The 14,800-nt window shown below is 47.5% G+C and overlaps 1 protein-coding gene across 2 annotated transcripts in view; it reads left to right on the forward strand.

Moving 5' to 3' along the window:
- The window catches only part of EMP2 (epithelial membrane protein 2), a 36,274-nt gene extending 24,782 nt beyond the window's left edge, over positions 1-11,492 (forward strand). For both annotated transcript variants that reach the window (XM_082644406.1, XM_082644405.1), the window contains exons 3-5: positions 2,091-2,181; positions 6,581-6,727; positions 7,937-11,492. In XM_082644406.1, coding sequence (XP_082500532.1) covers positions 2,091-2,181; positions 6,581-6,727; positions 7,937-8,124 — 426 coding nt within the window. In that variant the 3' untranslated portion in view covers positions 8,125-11,492. The remainder of the gene's footprint in view (positions 1-2,090; positions 2,182-6,580; positions 6,728-7,936) is intronic.
- The last annotated feature ends 3,308 nt before the right edge of the window (positions 11,493-14,800 follow it).

The raw sequence follows: 14,800 nt of genomic DNA on the forward strand, positions 1-14,800 counted from the left end.
CAGGGAAGCCCCTGGATCATTCTTCTTGTGGATGTTTGTTTAGCAGCATCCTCGGTCTCTACCCACGTGATGCCAGCAGCACTCTAGCCCCGAGTTGTAATGCCCAAAAATGTCTTCAGATATTACCAAGTGTGCCATGGGAGGCAAAATCACCCTTCGTTGAGGACCATTGCCCTAGATCTCCCAGATGACCCATCCCAGGTGATCTTTGCCCCCTCCTGTCTCTGACATCTTACTGACAGGATCTCTTGTTGCCAGCCCACCTGGTCATGCCCTTCCCGGCAGAGCTCATGCTTGGAACTTTCCCCACTCTGCCCATGAGCCCATGAAAAATTTAGTTCTTTCCTTGAGTGTCCAGCTCACAGCTGTATAGCATTTAATAAATAACCTATGGGCATAGATTAACATCCCTCCTGGCAGGAAATGAAGCTTTTTACCAGAGATGCCCTATGGCCCACACCCTGATCCAAAGGCCTGACTTCAATCCTGATAGTATCATATTTGTGGAGACATTTAGAGTCAGAAAGTCTTCTCAGAAAGCCAAAAAGTGTACCTACAAGCAACCATCCAGTCTGGCTGCATGTAGACTCCTGTCAGTTAATCATCAAAATAACAACAACACGGACCAGGACAACACCTGTCACTTAGGGAGTACTTACTCTGGCAGCGTGTACGCTCGGCCCTTTTACGTGCATCATCTCATCTAATCCTCCCCTCAGGTCTACAAGATAGGTCCTCTCCTGGCACTATTTTATGATGAGGAAACTGGGCCTCAGGGCATTTAGGGCGCCTGCTGGAATTGACATGGCAGGAAAGTGGCAGTGCTGGGATTTGAAGCGTTCCAGAGGCTCCTGGCTCTACATCCTGTAAGGATCCTGTAAGGAGTGCAGTGATTGGGTCTGGGTTCCTGGAGTTTCTGGAAGAGTTGTCATGAGTGGCCAGGGCAGGGGCCACATTGATGCTGTGAGTTAAAGTCCTGGGAACTTACCATTATCCAAAGGACCCACTCTCGGGCTTCCCTGGTGGCGCAGTGGTTGAGAGTCCGCCTGCCGATGCAGGGGACATGGGTTCATGCCCCGGTCCAGGAAGATCCCACATGCCGCAGAGCGGCTGGGCCCGTGAGCCATGGCCGCTGAGCCCGTGCGTCCGGAGCCTGTGCTCCGCAACGGGAGAGGCCACAACAGTGAGAGGCCTGCCTACCGCAAAAAAAAAACCCCAAAAAACAAAGGACCCACTCTCTGTGAACTAAGTGGTTTTGAATGTTCTTTTAGAATCTTTTTCTATTGCTTTCATCTAGTCCCTTGGGATTCTGAAAAGGTCCCAGACATAAAGGGACAGATTAACATTAAGGGCAGAAAAGCCATCAGCCACAGCACCAGCTAATCCTGTGGGTGTCTCTGTTACCATGGCCCTTACTGAGAAGACACAGGTGGGCATTTTTGCCAGTCGGTGAGTCATGCAGTCTTCATTGTGAGTTAGGAATTGCGCTCAGCACTGTCCTTAGGCACGTAGTGGGAGCTCAGTGACCGACTGTTGCCTGGATGGGGGTGGGGTGGGGGGGAGATTCCAGTCTTCGGGTGGACAGAAAGCAGAAGGAGGCCCATCTGGGGGCAAAGAGCAGCAGGAGCACAGAGAGAAACAGAAGCATTTGGATGGAAAGCAGGAGAGTCTTTTGTCTGATTATTTCATCCGTAACAGGCTCTCCCCGCTAGATCTCATCCTTTCCTTCCTCCCCTCCGACATTGCCCCTGCAGTTCTGTTGGAATTCACCACCAGCTGCTCTTATCACCACCAGCTGAGCCTCACCTCCTCACCCACGTCCTGGGAGGGCCTGGACCTTCCCTTTCAGCAGACTAGTGGAGTGGGCGTCACCTGGGAGCCTGTTAGAAATGCAGACTCTCAGGCCCCACCCCAGACCTCTTGAACCAGAATCTGCATTCTAACCAAATCCCCAGGTGACCTGCGTGCACACCACAAGTTGAGAAGCACCAGTCCCGAATTTTCATTTACTCCTGTGCCTCACCTGATTAGGGGCCTGTGTTTTCATAATGAACAAACAGCCTTTCCCTGTGTTCCATTTTGTGTTACAGGCCTGGTGGGTAGGAGAGGAGTTTTTTGCAGATGTCTGGAGAGTATGCATCAACAACACGAATTGTACAGAAATCGATGACTCCATTCAAGGTGGGTATGAAGCTGATGGGAAAGCACTGAGTGACAAAAGATCCCTCGGGAGAAAGGCTTCCCTGTTGTCTGACTCCTCACCCCTCCTTCATCACAGCCTGTGCAGAGAGGGGCCTGGCTGCTGCTCAGGGCATGCTGAGCAGGGGTCAGTATAAGCTGGGGACAGGAGGGGGTGGGGAAGCCAGAGGCCAGAGGGCACTAACTCCAGGAATGCTGGGCCCCACCCTTTTCTCTTTCTTGGCCAAGCAGAGCTTCCCTCCCTCACCCCTTCTCAGCTTCTGCCCTCATCTAGAATCTTCTCCCCACACCTCTAAATAGGCTCAGAGACATCTGTGTTACTTCCCTGCATCTGAGCAGCCTAATGGGCAGAAACCTGAGAGCTGGCTCCTTTAAGAGCTCTGTGACCTTACCTGGGGCAGGTCACATGAGTGCTCAGACTCTCAGTAGCCTCAGCTGTACATGCAGGTGACGGCAGTGCCTGCCCATGTACAGGAGCCACGGTAGACAAAAGGGCTTTGCAAATACAGAAGATCGCACGTAAAAACATGCCAACCCCTCTCCTTCATTGTGGAGTGAACGGGCTGGTTTTCTGTTGACAGAAGAGGCATTTTGGTTCCCAGTGCCTGATAAAATACTGGATGCCCAGTTAAATTTGATATCTCACATAAGCAACTAATAATTTAGTATAAGTATGTCCCAAATATTACATGGGACATAACTTATACTAAAAAAATTGTTTTCGTTTACCTGATATTCAAATTTAACGAGCATCCTGTTTTTATGTTTCTTTTTTCCTGGAATCCTATTTAGAGAGCAAGGGACCTTGATCACTGGGTCCTAAAGTCTCGCTATTCCAGCAATAACAATGTCAACATTCATAATAAAAGCAAAAATACCAATAGAAGGCATCATTTATTGAAGGTTTACTGGAAGGCATTGGGCTAAGTCCTTTATGTAAGTGATCTCCTGTCCCTGTCTGCAAGGACTGTTGGCCCTGTTTTAAGATGGGGAAACTGAGACACAGAGAAGAAACCCAAGTTCACAAAGTCAGGAGTAAATGAAGCAGTTAGGATTCCAGTCTAGACATGACCAACTCTGAAGCCTGCATTCTACAACACATAATGCAATCCACGCCACCTCCCTTCTGGGTCTGTTTCTCTGCTATGCTAACCCTTGACCCTGGAAACAGCCACTCTTCCCTGTTGGGGCCCCATCGTTGCCAGGTGCCTGGTCAGCTGGGAGCGCTGGCTGTGCTCTGAGGCAATGTTTCCAAGCTTCTGTCGTTTGCATACAACATCCCCTGTGTGCATTTCTTACCTCTTATTTTTCTTTCTTTCTTTCTTTCTTTCTTTCTTTCTTTCTTTCTTTCTTTCTTTATTTTTGCGGTACGCGGGCCTCTCACTGCCGTGGCCTCTCCCGTTGTGGAGCACAGGCTCCGGACGTGCAGGCCCAGTGGCCACGGCTCACGGGCCCAGCCGCTCCGCGGCATGCGGGATCCTCCCGGACCGGGGCACGAACCCGCGTCCCCTGCATCGGCAGGCGGACTCTCAACCACTGCGCCACCAGGGAAGCCCCTTTATTATTTTAAATTGAAAATAAATTTTTTTTGGCTGCGCCATGCAGCTTGCAGAATCTTAGTTCCCTGACCAGGGGTCGAACCTGGGCCCCCGGCAGTGGAAGCATGGAGTCCTAACCACTGGACCACCAGGGAAATTCCCTTATTTTCCTTTAAAATAACTAGCTGGCAAACTACCAGCCAGATTCAGTCCAATGAGCTAAGAACGGTTTTTATATTTTTAAAGCATTGTAAAAAAAAAAACAATGAACAAGGGACTGTATGGCCACAAAGCCTAGAATATTTACTGTCTGGGCTTTACAGAAAAACCATGCCAACACCTGCTTTAAAACAGTTCACTTTTTCCCTACATAAATTTATTTTAAAGGGAACTTTATCTGCCTGTTGTAAGTAATACACTGGTATGACTTACCATAAAAGAAAGAAAACATTAAAAAGAAAAACTACATTGAAAACCAAATGATGTTATTAAATTCTGAACAGATGCACTTGCCTTTTGAAAGCTTTGAATCTGTTTCTGGTTCTTTCCTGGTTAAAAACCAAAACCACCACCAACACCCAGATACTGGCAGGTGTTACAAAAGTGCAAAAGCACCAGGTGTAGAGCTCCTCCTCCTCCTTGGGGTCCTTGGACGAATTTAAACACGAGCAAAGGGAACATTCCTCTCTTTAGGTGAGGTTTGGTTGTTCAGTGACCTGGTTGGGTTCCACCTACGTTCATCTCATCAGCCAACAGTGGTACATGCTGCACCCCCCCCCCCCCAGTTTTGAGAAACTCTGCTCTAAAAAAAATGAATCCATCTTTTTCTTTAAAGCCTTTGTCTTAGTCCATTCGGGCTGCTAAGACAATACCATAGATGTGGTGGCTTGAACAACAGATACTTATTTCTCACAAGGTGCCAGCAGATCCAGTGTCTGGTGAGGTCTCCCTTCCTGGTTTGCACACAGCCACCTTCTTGTTGTGTCCTCACCATGCAGAGAGCAGAGAGCAAGACAAGCTATTGTGTCTCTTATAAGGGCACTCATCCCATTAATGAAGGCTCCACCCTCATGACCTAATCACCTCCCAAAGGCCCCCACCTCCTAATACCACCCCATTGGGGTTAGGATTTCAACATATGCATTTTGGGGGGATACAAACATTCAGTCTACAGCAGCAGCCATGTTTTCCATATTTGCCCCATCACCTGGGGCACTTGCTAAAAATACAGATTCCTGGTGCCCATCCCAGAGCGACTGTATCATAATCTCAGAGGAAGAGGCCCAGGAATCTATTTTAAGAAGCCCCTAGGTGATTCCCGGGATGGGGCAAAGTTGGGAAGCTCTTCTCTAAGCCAGAGGGTCACAACCTTGGCCCCAAGTTGGAATTCCCTGGGGGACTTTACGTGCCCTGCCCCCCTTCTTGTCTGATCCCAACACCAGAGATTCTGATTTATTTTACCTCAGGGTAGCCTGCAGGATTTTTATTTTTAATGGAGCTATAATTTACAAACAAGGAAATGCACACTTCTTAAGGGCTCAGTTCAAAGTTTTGACAATTATATATACACCCATGTAACTATCATCCAAAGTAAGACAGAGAACATTCCCATCACCTCAGAAAGTTTCCTCGAGCCCTTTTCCACTCACTTCCCACCACCTCCTGCCCCAAGGAGCAGGGTTTCTGACTTCTGTCGCCATGGTTTTCTCTCTCCTGCTCTTGGGCTTCATATGAAATCATATGGTGTGTATGTGTGGGGGTGGGGGGTGCGTCTGGCTTCTGTTCTCACCGTAGGGAATGGGGAGGGGGCTAGATGCTCTCTGAGAGATCCAATGGACCAGGATCCATTGCTGTAAATGTTGGATTAAGTACTTACAAATCATGCTTCCCTCCAGTCAGTTTCAGGTAAAATTGAAAAAAAAAAAGAGGATTTGTCCTTAGGTTTTCCTCTGCAGCTTTGGGCACTGTTCCCTCACCTGTCTTAGCTGCATCCTGGTGATAACATCCAGCCCTTACACAGGACTCCCTTTTTGCTAGCACCGCCTGAAATCCTTACATAGTTGAGTTCATTCCATGTTCCCCCACTGATGAGGTGGGAGCTATTACTATCCCCATTTTACAGGTGAGGAAACTGAGACCCACACAGGTGGCTCCAGTCCCTGCACTTGACCCCTTCATAGCCTCACCTGTGTCCTTCCCACACTCAGTGCCCTCCACCCAAGACCAGCTCCTTTCTTCCCTGAAAATTCCCAGTGCTGAGCCCCAAGCTCTCATGCTCCACTCACTAAGGCTAATATGAAAAAACCCTCACTTTCCCTTTTCCTAAATAGCAATCACAAGGCTCACTCTCTTAGAGGGTATTTTGTGTCCACAGAACACTTCCAGAAGGTCCCTCAGCCCCGTGAGCCCTGTATCTCCAAGAATCCCTTTGGAGGTCTTTATACGGTGCAGACCCCCAGTCCTGACACAACCCATCCCATTCCAGCCTCTTGATCCAGAATCTGCCAGGTTGGAACCTGAGGATTTGTACTTTAAATAAAAAACTTGACCATGAGCCAGGCACTTGGGGGCAATACCCAAACCAGGAAGACTGCAGAGTGGGTGGTTCTTGCTCCATTTTCCAGATAAGGATGTTGGAGATCATCTGGTCAATTACACAAATGGACACTGGAGGGAGGGGGTGTCAGGAAGACTCCTTGGCTGCCCTTGTGCTCATTCTGTGCAGATGAAAGCCTGGTGTCCTTTTGCTTCCCATCATCCCTGCTCTGGAGCTGTCACTGTGCACCCCAGGGGCCCGGGCGGTCTGTGGTCCTCAGTCATGAGCTCTTGCCCTTTCCCCACAGAATTCTCCACGGTGCAGGCGGTCCAGGTCACCATGATCCTGTCCACCGTTCTCTGCTGCATTGCCTTTCTGATCTTCGTGCTCCAGCTCTTCCGCCTCAAGCAGGGAGAGAGATTTGTTTTAACCTCCATCATCCAGCTCATGTCATGTAAGTAAAACGATGGACTTCTGGAGTAAACTCTCTTCCCAGCCAATCATGAGTAGAAGCCGGGAGGAGTGTGGCAGGTGAGGACTTGGAAAGGAGAGGTTGGCAGCTGTGCCATGGTGGGATGTTTTATACTTCAGACTTCAGATTCAGTTAGGGGGTCAAGAAAGGTGTCCTGAATACATGAAGCCTGAGCTGGGATCTCTAGGGTAAGTAGGAGTTGCTGTCTTGGTACAGAGGAGAGAATAGGTCCCCCAAGGAAAATCTGGGTACTTAACCTCATCCTACCACTAATATCTGTGAGTGTTGGTGATTCAGTGAGGATGCTTTTGGCTGCAAGTAAGAGAAAAATCCAATTAACGATGACTTCGGCCACAAAAACCTTTACTTTTTTTATATAACAAATCGTTTAAAGGCGGAAGGTGTCAGAGTTGGTTTGGCAGCTCAGCAGCATCATCAAGAAGCCCCACTCCTTCCATCCTTCCATGCCGTCATCTTCAGAGTGTCAGTGATGACCTCATGGCCCCCAAAATGTTGCTGCAGCTCCAGACATTCATCCTGGCCTAACAGTTTCTAAAACAGTAAGCAAGGGAAAATACAGCAACAAAAAAAATGCTTTCTCCTCCCACATCTCCCTCTTTTCAGGGTATTATATTTTTCACTGAAGGATTTTCTGTGGACACAACTGGGACACATGGAACCATAAACTATAGCAAGTAAACAGGAACAGGATTGCCAAGAGGGGTTGGCAGACTATGGCCCATGGGCCAAATCTGGCCCACTGCCTGTTTTTGCAAATAAAATGTTATTGGAACACAGCCCCGCCTACTCATTTATGTATCATCCATAGCTGCTTTCATGCTGCGACAGCAAAGTTGAGTAGTTGCAACAGAGACCGTACGTGGCCTGCAAAGCAGACTACCTCCTGCCTGGCTGACTGATGGCTTGGACCAATTATGACCCTTTGGGCTGGGTAGCTGGCTGCCCAAACAACATTGAGTTCAGCTAGCAAGAATGGGAAGCAAAATGGCTACCGGGTAGGCAGCAATATTCTGCTACAAAATACTAGTTGTAATCTTTCCAAGAGACTAAAATAAATACGTACTAATAACAAAAACTGAAGTTTGTCTTCAGCTCTGACCAAAGTCCCCTCAGGTCCCTGGTGCATGCTGTGGTCTGTGATTTATTTGGACCCTGGCTTTCTTCCGACAGGCCTGTGTGTCATGATTGCAGCTTCCATTTATACAGACCGGCGCGAAGACATTCACAGGAACAACTCAAGACTGTACGCCCTGACCTCGGATGGCAGCTACGGCTACTCCTTCATCCTGGCCTGGGTGGCATTTGCTTTCACCTTCATCAGCGGCCTCATGTACCTGATACTGAGGAAGCGCAAATAGAGCCCAGGAGCTGGGTCGCTTTCGCTGCAGTACAGAATCCACGTTCAGATAACCTTTTTGTATATAATCAATTTTTTTTGTGGTTTTTCTAGCAAACACATTGTTTCCTTTAAAAGCCAAAAGAAGAGAAGAATTTTTGCATTCTTGAGATCAGAGAATAGACTATGAAGGCTGGAATTCAGAACTCCTGCCCACCCGAAAGACTCAACACAACAAAGCCAAAAATCCAGCAATGCTCAAATCCCAAAGTGTTCAGCAGGATCTTTCTTAACCATGGGGGTGTAATGTGATGTGACAAGAGGCCAAGAAAGCCAGGTCTCGGGGAACATCTTCCCCTAGGTTTGGGCTATGCTGAGCCTCCCTCACCTCAGCTCTTCTTCCTGAATCTCTCTGTGTTAGTGGTAGAAGGTGGAGTGAGGGGGGTCCAGGTAAGGGAGGAAACCTCCTCAGATGTTTAGCCAAGTTCCACATGAGAAACAGGTATAGCCCCTGGTGTTCTGTCTACATCCAGACCAGAGCCCCGACCCTCCTGTAATGGGCTGGGTCCAGAAAGTGCCACCCAGATTTGCTGACAAAGTCACCTGCTTGCCTGAGGGAAGGTGAGCTTTAACCTGGGTTTCAGATTTAGGCTCACCCTAATCTCAACATGTGACCCCTAGTAAAATGCAGGCTATCAGGGTCCCTCCCTAGACCTACAGAATCAGAGTCTTCAGGTGTGGGGCTGGGGAACCTGCATTTCTAACAAGCTCCTTGGTGATGCTCAGGTGCCTTAAGATTGAGGACCACGGTCCCAGGGCCAGGTGAGCAGAGCTGCCTCACAAACAAAGATCTCATCACGTCGAGATGGGGAGATGGGTCTAGACGCTACTGGAGGCCCAAACCTTGGCCTCCATCAGCTATTCATTCTTCACTGTCTCTTGCACAGCTGCTCACATCTGGACCACCCAAACTCCAGTCCCAGGCCTTGATCCCGATAGCCAGACACCCGGGGATGGGGGTGCAGTCTCCTCCCTACCCGAATTCAGAAGGCCTTTTCCTTCTCTTCCTGGCCTGCCTTCAACACTGCCTGGCCTCTACTAACCCCCATTTCTGGAGCCTCAGAGGACCATTCACCATTCCTTCGTTCATCCGTCAACATAAATGATGGGATGCTTATGCCAGGCACAGGGGAAACCATGTTGAGACAGTCTCTCTCCTTGTGGGGCTCATTGTCTAGCAGAGGAGACAGATTAAAAACCAATTAGGAAAATGAATTACAAAGAGCAGTGAAGGCTGCAGAGAACACAACCAAGGATTCAGAAGGGAGGCCCGTGAGGTGGGCAGGAGGGAACCTGCCCTATGCCTACCTGTTAAAAGCATTTAGGATTTAGATCAGCCTAAATATCACGCCACTCAGCCCGAGCAAGGTGGCACTGATGGGGGGTGCTGTGTGTGTTACACCCGGAGAACACTTCCTTCCCTGGAGGGGCCCAGGGTCCTGACAGCGAACGAAGCCCTGGGAGGGTCCCAGATTGCCGTGGTTCTCAAACTTCAGTGGGTACAAGTGGGTACAGTAGGTACAGCATCTCTCGGGGGATGCTGCCTGCTAGGGTCTGGGTAAGTGCTGCCAGGGATTCAGAGACTGTACTGAGGGATAGGGCTCTGGGGAGCTGGTCCTCAGTGCTGTGAGGTGTGTGGCAACGTGGGGACCTCGGGAAGTGCCTACGGGAGAAGCTCTTTGCACCTCACTGTCTTTTCCCTTGTGTGTCGTGAGCCTGCTGCTGGGAGGTGCGCCTGGGACCCGTCGGCGCATGTCAGCACTGGCACCATGTAAATGACCTTCTGCTACGTGGGGCAATGGTTTGCCCTCAGTGCAGTTCCAGTGGAGCTGGGGAAATGCCTGTTGAGTCGTTTCGGGCCACCGTGGACGCCTCTTTAGTGCAGGATTGGGTTTTCTCCCCATCTGCCCATTCACTCATTCATTCATTCGGCTTCAACAGAATAGTAAATGCTTACTGTGTTCCAAGCACTGTGCAAGGCTCTGAAAACACAGGGGCAAGCAAATCCAGACATCTTGCCTGAGACAGGGCCCCTCCCACAGAGAGGCCACCAGCACAGTACAGGGGGACGCGGGGCCAGAGGCAGGACAAATGGTCACTTCTTGCCTCAATGGAAAACTGTCATTAGTCTTGTTTTGGGTAGGAGTGCGGGTCACACCCCTGGAGTTGGCAGGATGCTATATATACCTCGTGGAGGAAGGTGGGTCTAAGTGCCCCAAGCTTTCTGCTCAGGTGGCTTTTCTATAATTCCCTGGTAGTCACAATGGAAACAAACAAAACCCCTTGGAACCAGAAATCTGGAAAGCCTTATCCCCAAGCAATGCATGAATTTCCATCCCCCAAAAACTTCAGGAGTGGGTATCTGAAATGACCCATGGATTTTCCTGGCTGGTCTCCACTACCGTTTAGCATTCAGTGCCCGCATCCATCTGTGATGCCGGGGCTTTTTGCGAAACAGGAGTGCTGCCTTTCCCCCTGTGGTGTGACGTGCCCTGGGGAGGTGGGAAAGAGGGGATGGCATGAGCGAGAAAATACCCAGCCTTCTTACCCGTCAGTAGGTTCAGCCCTCACTTGGTGCTTGTGATCAGTTATTCACAGACAACAACAAAGACAAGTAGCTAAGCCATCCAAGAAGTGAATATTAGGACCAAATGTATTACTGCTAACAGCTGCATTTGAGGGAACTATAGTTTGCATATTTTAGGACATTTTTATAAAGTACTGTAATTCGTTCATTGAGGGGCTATGGATGGAGACAGACTAACTCATTTTTGTTACTTGCATTAAAATTACTTCGGGTCTCTGTTCAAATGAGTTTGGAGAATGCTTGATTTGTTGCTGTGCATGAATGTCGCTCGTACCCGAATACAGGGAAATTGGAGACATCCCCCCGCCCTGCCACACACTCTCTGCTATGGGTTGTGTGCCTGTGCGCATCCGTAATCAGGCTGAAGTCATAGGATGCTCCATATTCACTGGTGATGAAGAAACCTAGACCCCCAAGCCCATACGTAAGCACACTAAACACGGTAGCTTGAATAGAAGCTGTAGCGTCATTTAAAATCTGCCTGGGTGGGAATTACTAAACTTGCTAATAGTTGAAAGGTTACTTACAATACAGCAAGTTGGATAGTTTTGTATATTGGGGGGCAGTGGTGATGGGGAGATGCTAGGGAAAGGCGTAGAGGTTAAGTTTGAATCTTGGTCGGGGGACAAATGTGATTTTAGGGTAGTTAGATACTTTCTACTTAATGTGCCTTTAAAGTAGCCCATTTTCTATGTTTTGTATAATCTGAAACTGTACATTGAAAAATAAAGTTTAAAACCAAATTGCCCGGAGCAACAGACTCTAATGTTCCCAGCGGTGCCAGTGTCTAGAGGAAGAAGCTGCTGTCTGGAGTGGCAAGGGGTCATTTGAGTTCTCATCAAGGTCATAACATGTGGCTTTTACAGTGAGCCAGGGATATCTGACAGTTGGTCATAGGACAATGTCCCACTCCCTCTGCTGCTTTCATGGGCCAGCTTCCTGGACGAATGCCTGGCAGTGGCCCAGGAGCCAACACCTTGAAGGGCCCCGTGCTTGGTTAATGATCTGCTAGAAGTGTCTTAATATTCTTCATGATCTTTGAACAAACAGCCCCCATTTTCATTTTGTGATGGTCTCCGCAAGTTATGTAGCCGGTCCTGGTCTTCAGTTTGTATGTATAAGACTTTTGCTTTAAAGAGTTTGGTGATGATGAAAATAAGACTATTGTAATAGCACACTCTCCAGAAAAAAAAAAGCGAGAGAGAGGAAGGGAGGGAGGGAGGGAGGGAGGGAGGAAGGAAGGAGGGAAGGAAGGAAGAAAAGAAGGAAGGAAGGAAGGAAGGAAGGAAGGAAAATTCAACCGGAGAGAGAGAGCTTTCATTTTAACCTAAGGAATGCCCAAAGTAGTAAAAGCTCTCTATCTCGGGAACCCACATTTCCTTGTCTCCACACAGGGGTTGCTGTCCATATTCTTCGTGTTTCTAGATTTTCTGTTTTTTTTTCCATGTGGCAAGTGGATAGTGCTCACCCCAGAGCACTCAATTTTATATTTCTTCCAGTCAGGAAATTAACCTATCATTCATTCACCAAATATTTGTGGCGTAACATATGGTTTATCCAGGAGAATGTTCCATGTACACTCGAGAAGAAAGTGTATTCTGCTGCTGTGGGATGGAATGTTCTACCAGGTCCATTTGCTCTAAAGTGTAGCTCAAATCCAATGTTTCCATATTGATTTTCTGTCTAGATGATCTATCCATTGTTGAAAGTGGGGTATAGAAGTCCCCTACTATTACTGTATTGCTAATTTCTCCCTTCACATCTATTAATATTGGCTTTATATAGGTGCTCCGATGTTGGGTACATAAACATTTATAATGATAAAGGGGTCAGTTCATCACAAGTATTTTGTAAATATTTATTCACCAAATATTTGTGTATAAATGATGGCCTAAGCACTGGGCTAGGTGTCAGGTACATCGTGATAAACTTAGTCCCTGCTCTGATCTAGACTATTTTAGTCCCAACTTCCCCCCCACAAAAATTGACAAGAAGAATAGTAGTTGGTGACACATGAAAATTATATGCAATTGAAATGTCAGTGTCCATCAAGAAGGTGTTGGCACACAGGCACGCCTGTTTGTTTAGATACTGTGTATGGATGCCTTCACGCTATAGTGGCAGAGTGACCACCCAATTCACATGGCCTGAAAAGCCTTCAGTACTCTCTGGCTAGTAGAAAATGTTGCCATCCATCCCCTGGTTTAATCAGGTAAGAAGGAACTGTCTTTTTTCTAGGTCTTTTTTTAGGAACAAGAAGAGATTTCCCAGAAGCCCTTTAGCAAACTCTCCCTGGTGTCACTGGCTTGAGGATTCCAGTTTTCACACTTAAACCAGTCACTGGCAGAGGTAATTAAATTACCACGCTTAGCATTGACCTCCGAGCTGGGGGTCAGATTCCTTCAGTGAGGGATAGACTTATGAACCACACTATTAGGAAAGAAAAGAGGGGATTGACTGTGAGCTGGGCAACCAAATTATCTGCTCAAGTCCATCCCTTTGCTGTCTAGATCCATGCACGACTTTATAAGAAGTTTAAAAATTCTTATACATTCATGAAATGAACCAACCCCTTCCTGGGAGGTACACACCCTGAAGTCACAACCACTCTAGGGTCACTTGGTGATGTGTTAATATCCTCTCATCAGGCCCAGTGTGTCTCCTCATGGCCCAGCAACCTATGAGTAAAAGTTTTATATACTCCCAAAGGCACCCAGTATAGAATGGAGGAAAAGGAACAGGATTCCTACCATAAATGTTCCCCTTTGGAAAACGGATTAGCAGAATGACCATCAATGCCCAGTGGCCCACATTTTGTGCTGGTTACCAATACCAAGAACTCCCTTCCCTGGTGGGGAGTAAGATCAGGGGTTGGTCAATGCAGGGCCCTTGTTTCCGCTCAGAGGGATGATCTCTCTAGTCCGCAGTCCTCCAGGGTTATATCTAAGATGGGCAGTGGGGAGGAGGCCCTTCCCTCCTTCCTGTGGGCATGAAGCCTAGGGTCTCAGAAGTACCTCAGGGTTGGCTAGTCACAGGAGTTTCTCGGTTCCTTTAGCCATGGAAGGCCAAACCAGCCAGAGCTCTTATCTGGACTTTATTTTTGTTAAAACAACAAACATTTATTATCACACGACTTTTGACAGTCAGGAATCCAGTAGCAGTGTATTAGGGTGGTTTTGCTTTACAGTCTTATATGAATGAGGTGGACCTCATCTTTGAGCCTGAGAATTCCTGCCTCCCAGTCTTTTTTTTTTTTTAATTTATTTTATTGAAGTATAGTTGATTTACAATGTTGTGTTAATCCCTGCTGTACAGCAAAGTGATTTAGTTATACATATATATACATTCCTTTTCATATTCTTTTCCATTATGATTTATCACGGAGTACTGCATATAGTTCCATGTGCTACATGGTAGGACCGTGTTGTTTATCCATCCTATATATACTATTTGCATCTGCTAATCCCAAACTCCCAGTCCACCCCTCTCCCTTGGTAACCACAAGTCTGTTTTCTCTGTCTGCCTCCCCGTCTTATGACTCTGTCTCTTCAAGCTCTGTCCCCAAGCTGGTCCTTTGTCTGGTGAAGAATGCTTGAGGATCTGGCATATCTTTTCCTGTCATCCCATATGTCTTTGCTAAGCTTTTTGCCTCCACACCATGGACCCTTAGTCTAGAGCAGGGCTTAGCAAACTCCTGGCTTGCTAGCCAAAGCCCTGCCTTTTTTATGGCCCTCAAGCCAAGAATGTTTTTTCATTCTTTAAGAGTTATTTTTAAAAATGCAAAGAAGAATATGCAACAAAGACCTTATGTGGCCTGTAACAGTTAAAATATTTACTGTCTGGCCCTTTACAAATAAAGTTTATCAGCCCCTGCTTCAGAATTTGCTTATCCCTGCAAATCTCCAAATCATTGGATTCTCCACCAATTTAGATTGCAGGCCTCAGGCAGAAAGAGTCTCAATAAAGCCATGTTTTCTTCCATTTTTGTTGTTAAATGGACCATCTTTGACCCAAGATTGACTTTTTTTCTTGTAGGAACTTACTCAAGGCT

The sequence above is a fragment of the Mesoplodon mirus genome (assembly GCF_964341445.2).
Source record: "Mesoplodon mirus genome assembly, chromosome: 15".
NCBI classification, from domain to species: Eukaryota; Metazoa; Chordata; class Mammalia; order Artiodactyla; family Ziphiidae; genus Mesoplodon; species Mesoplodon mirus.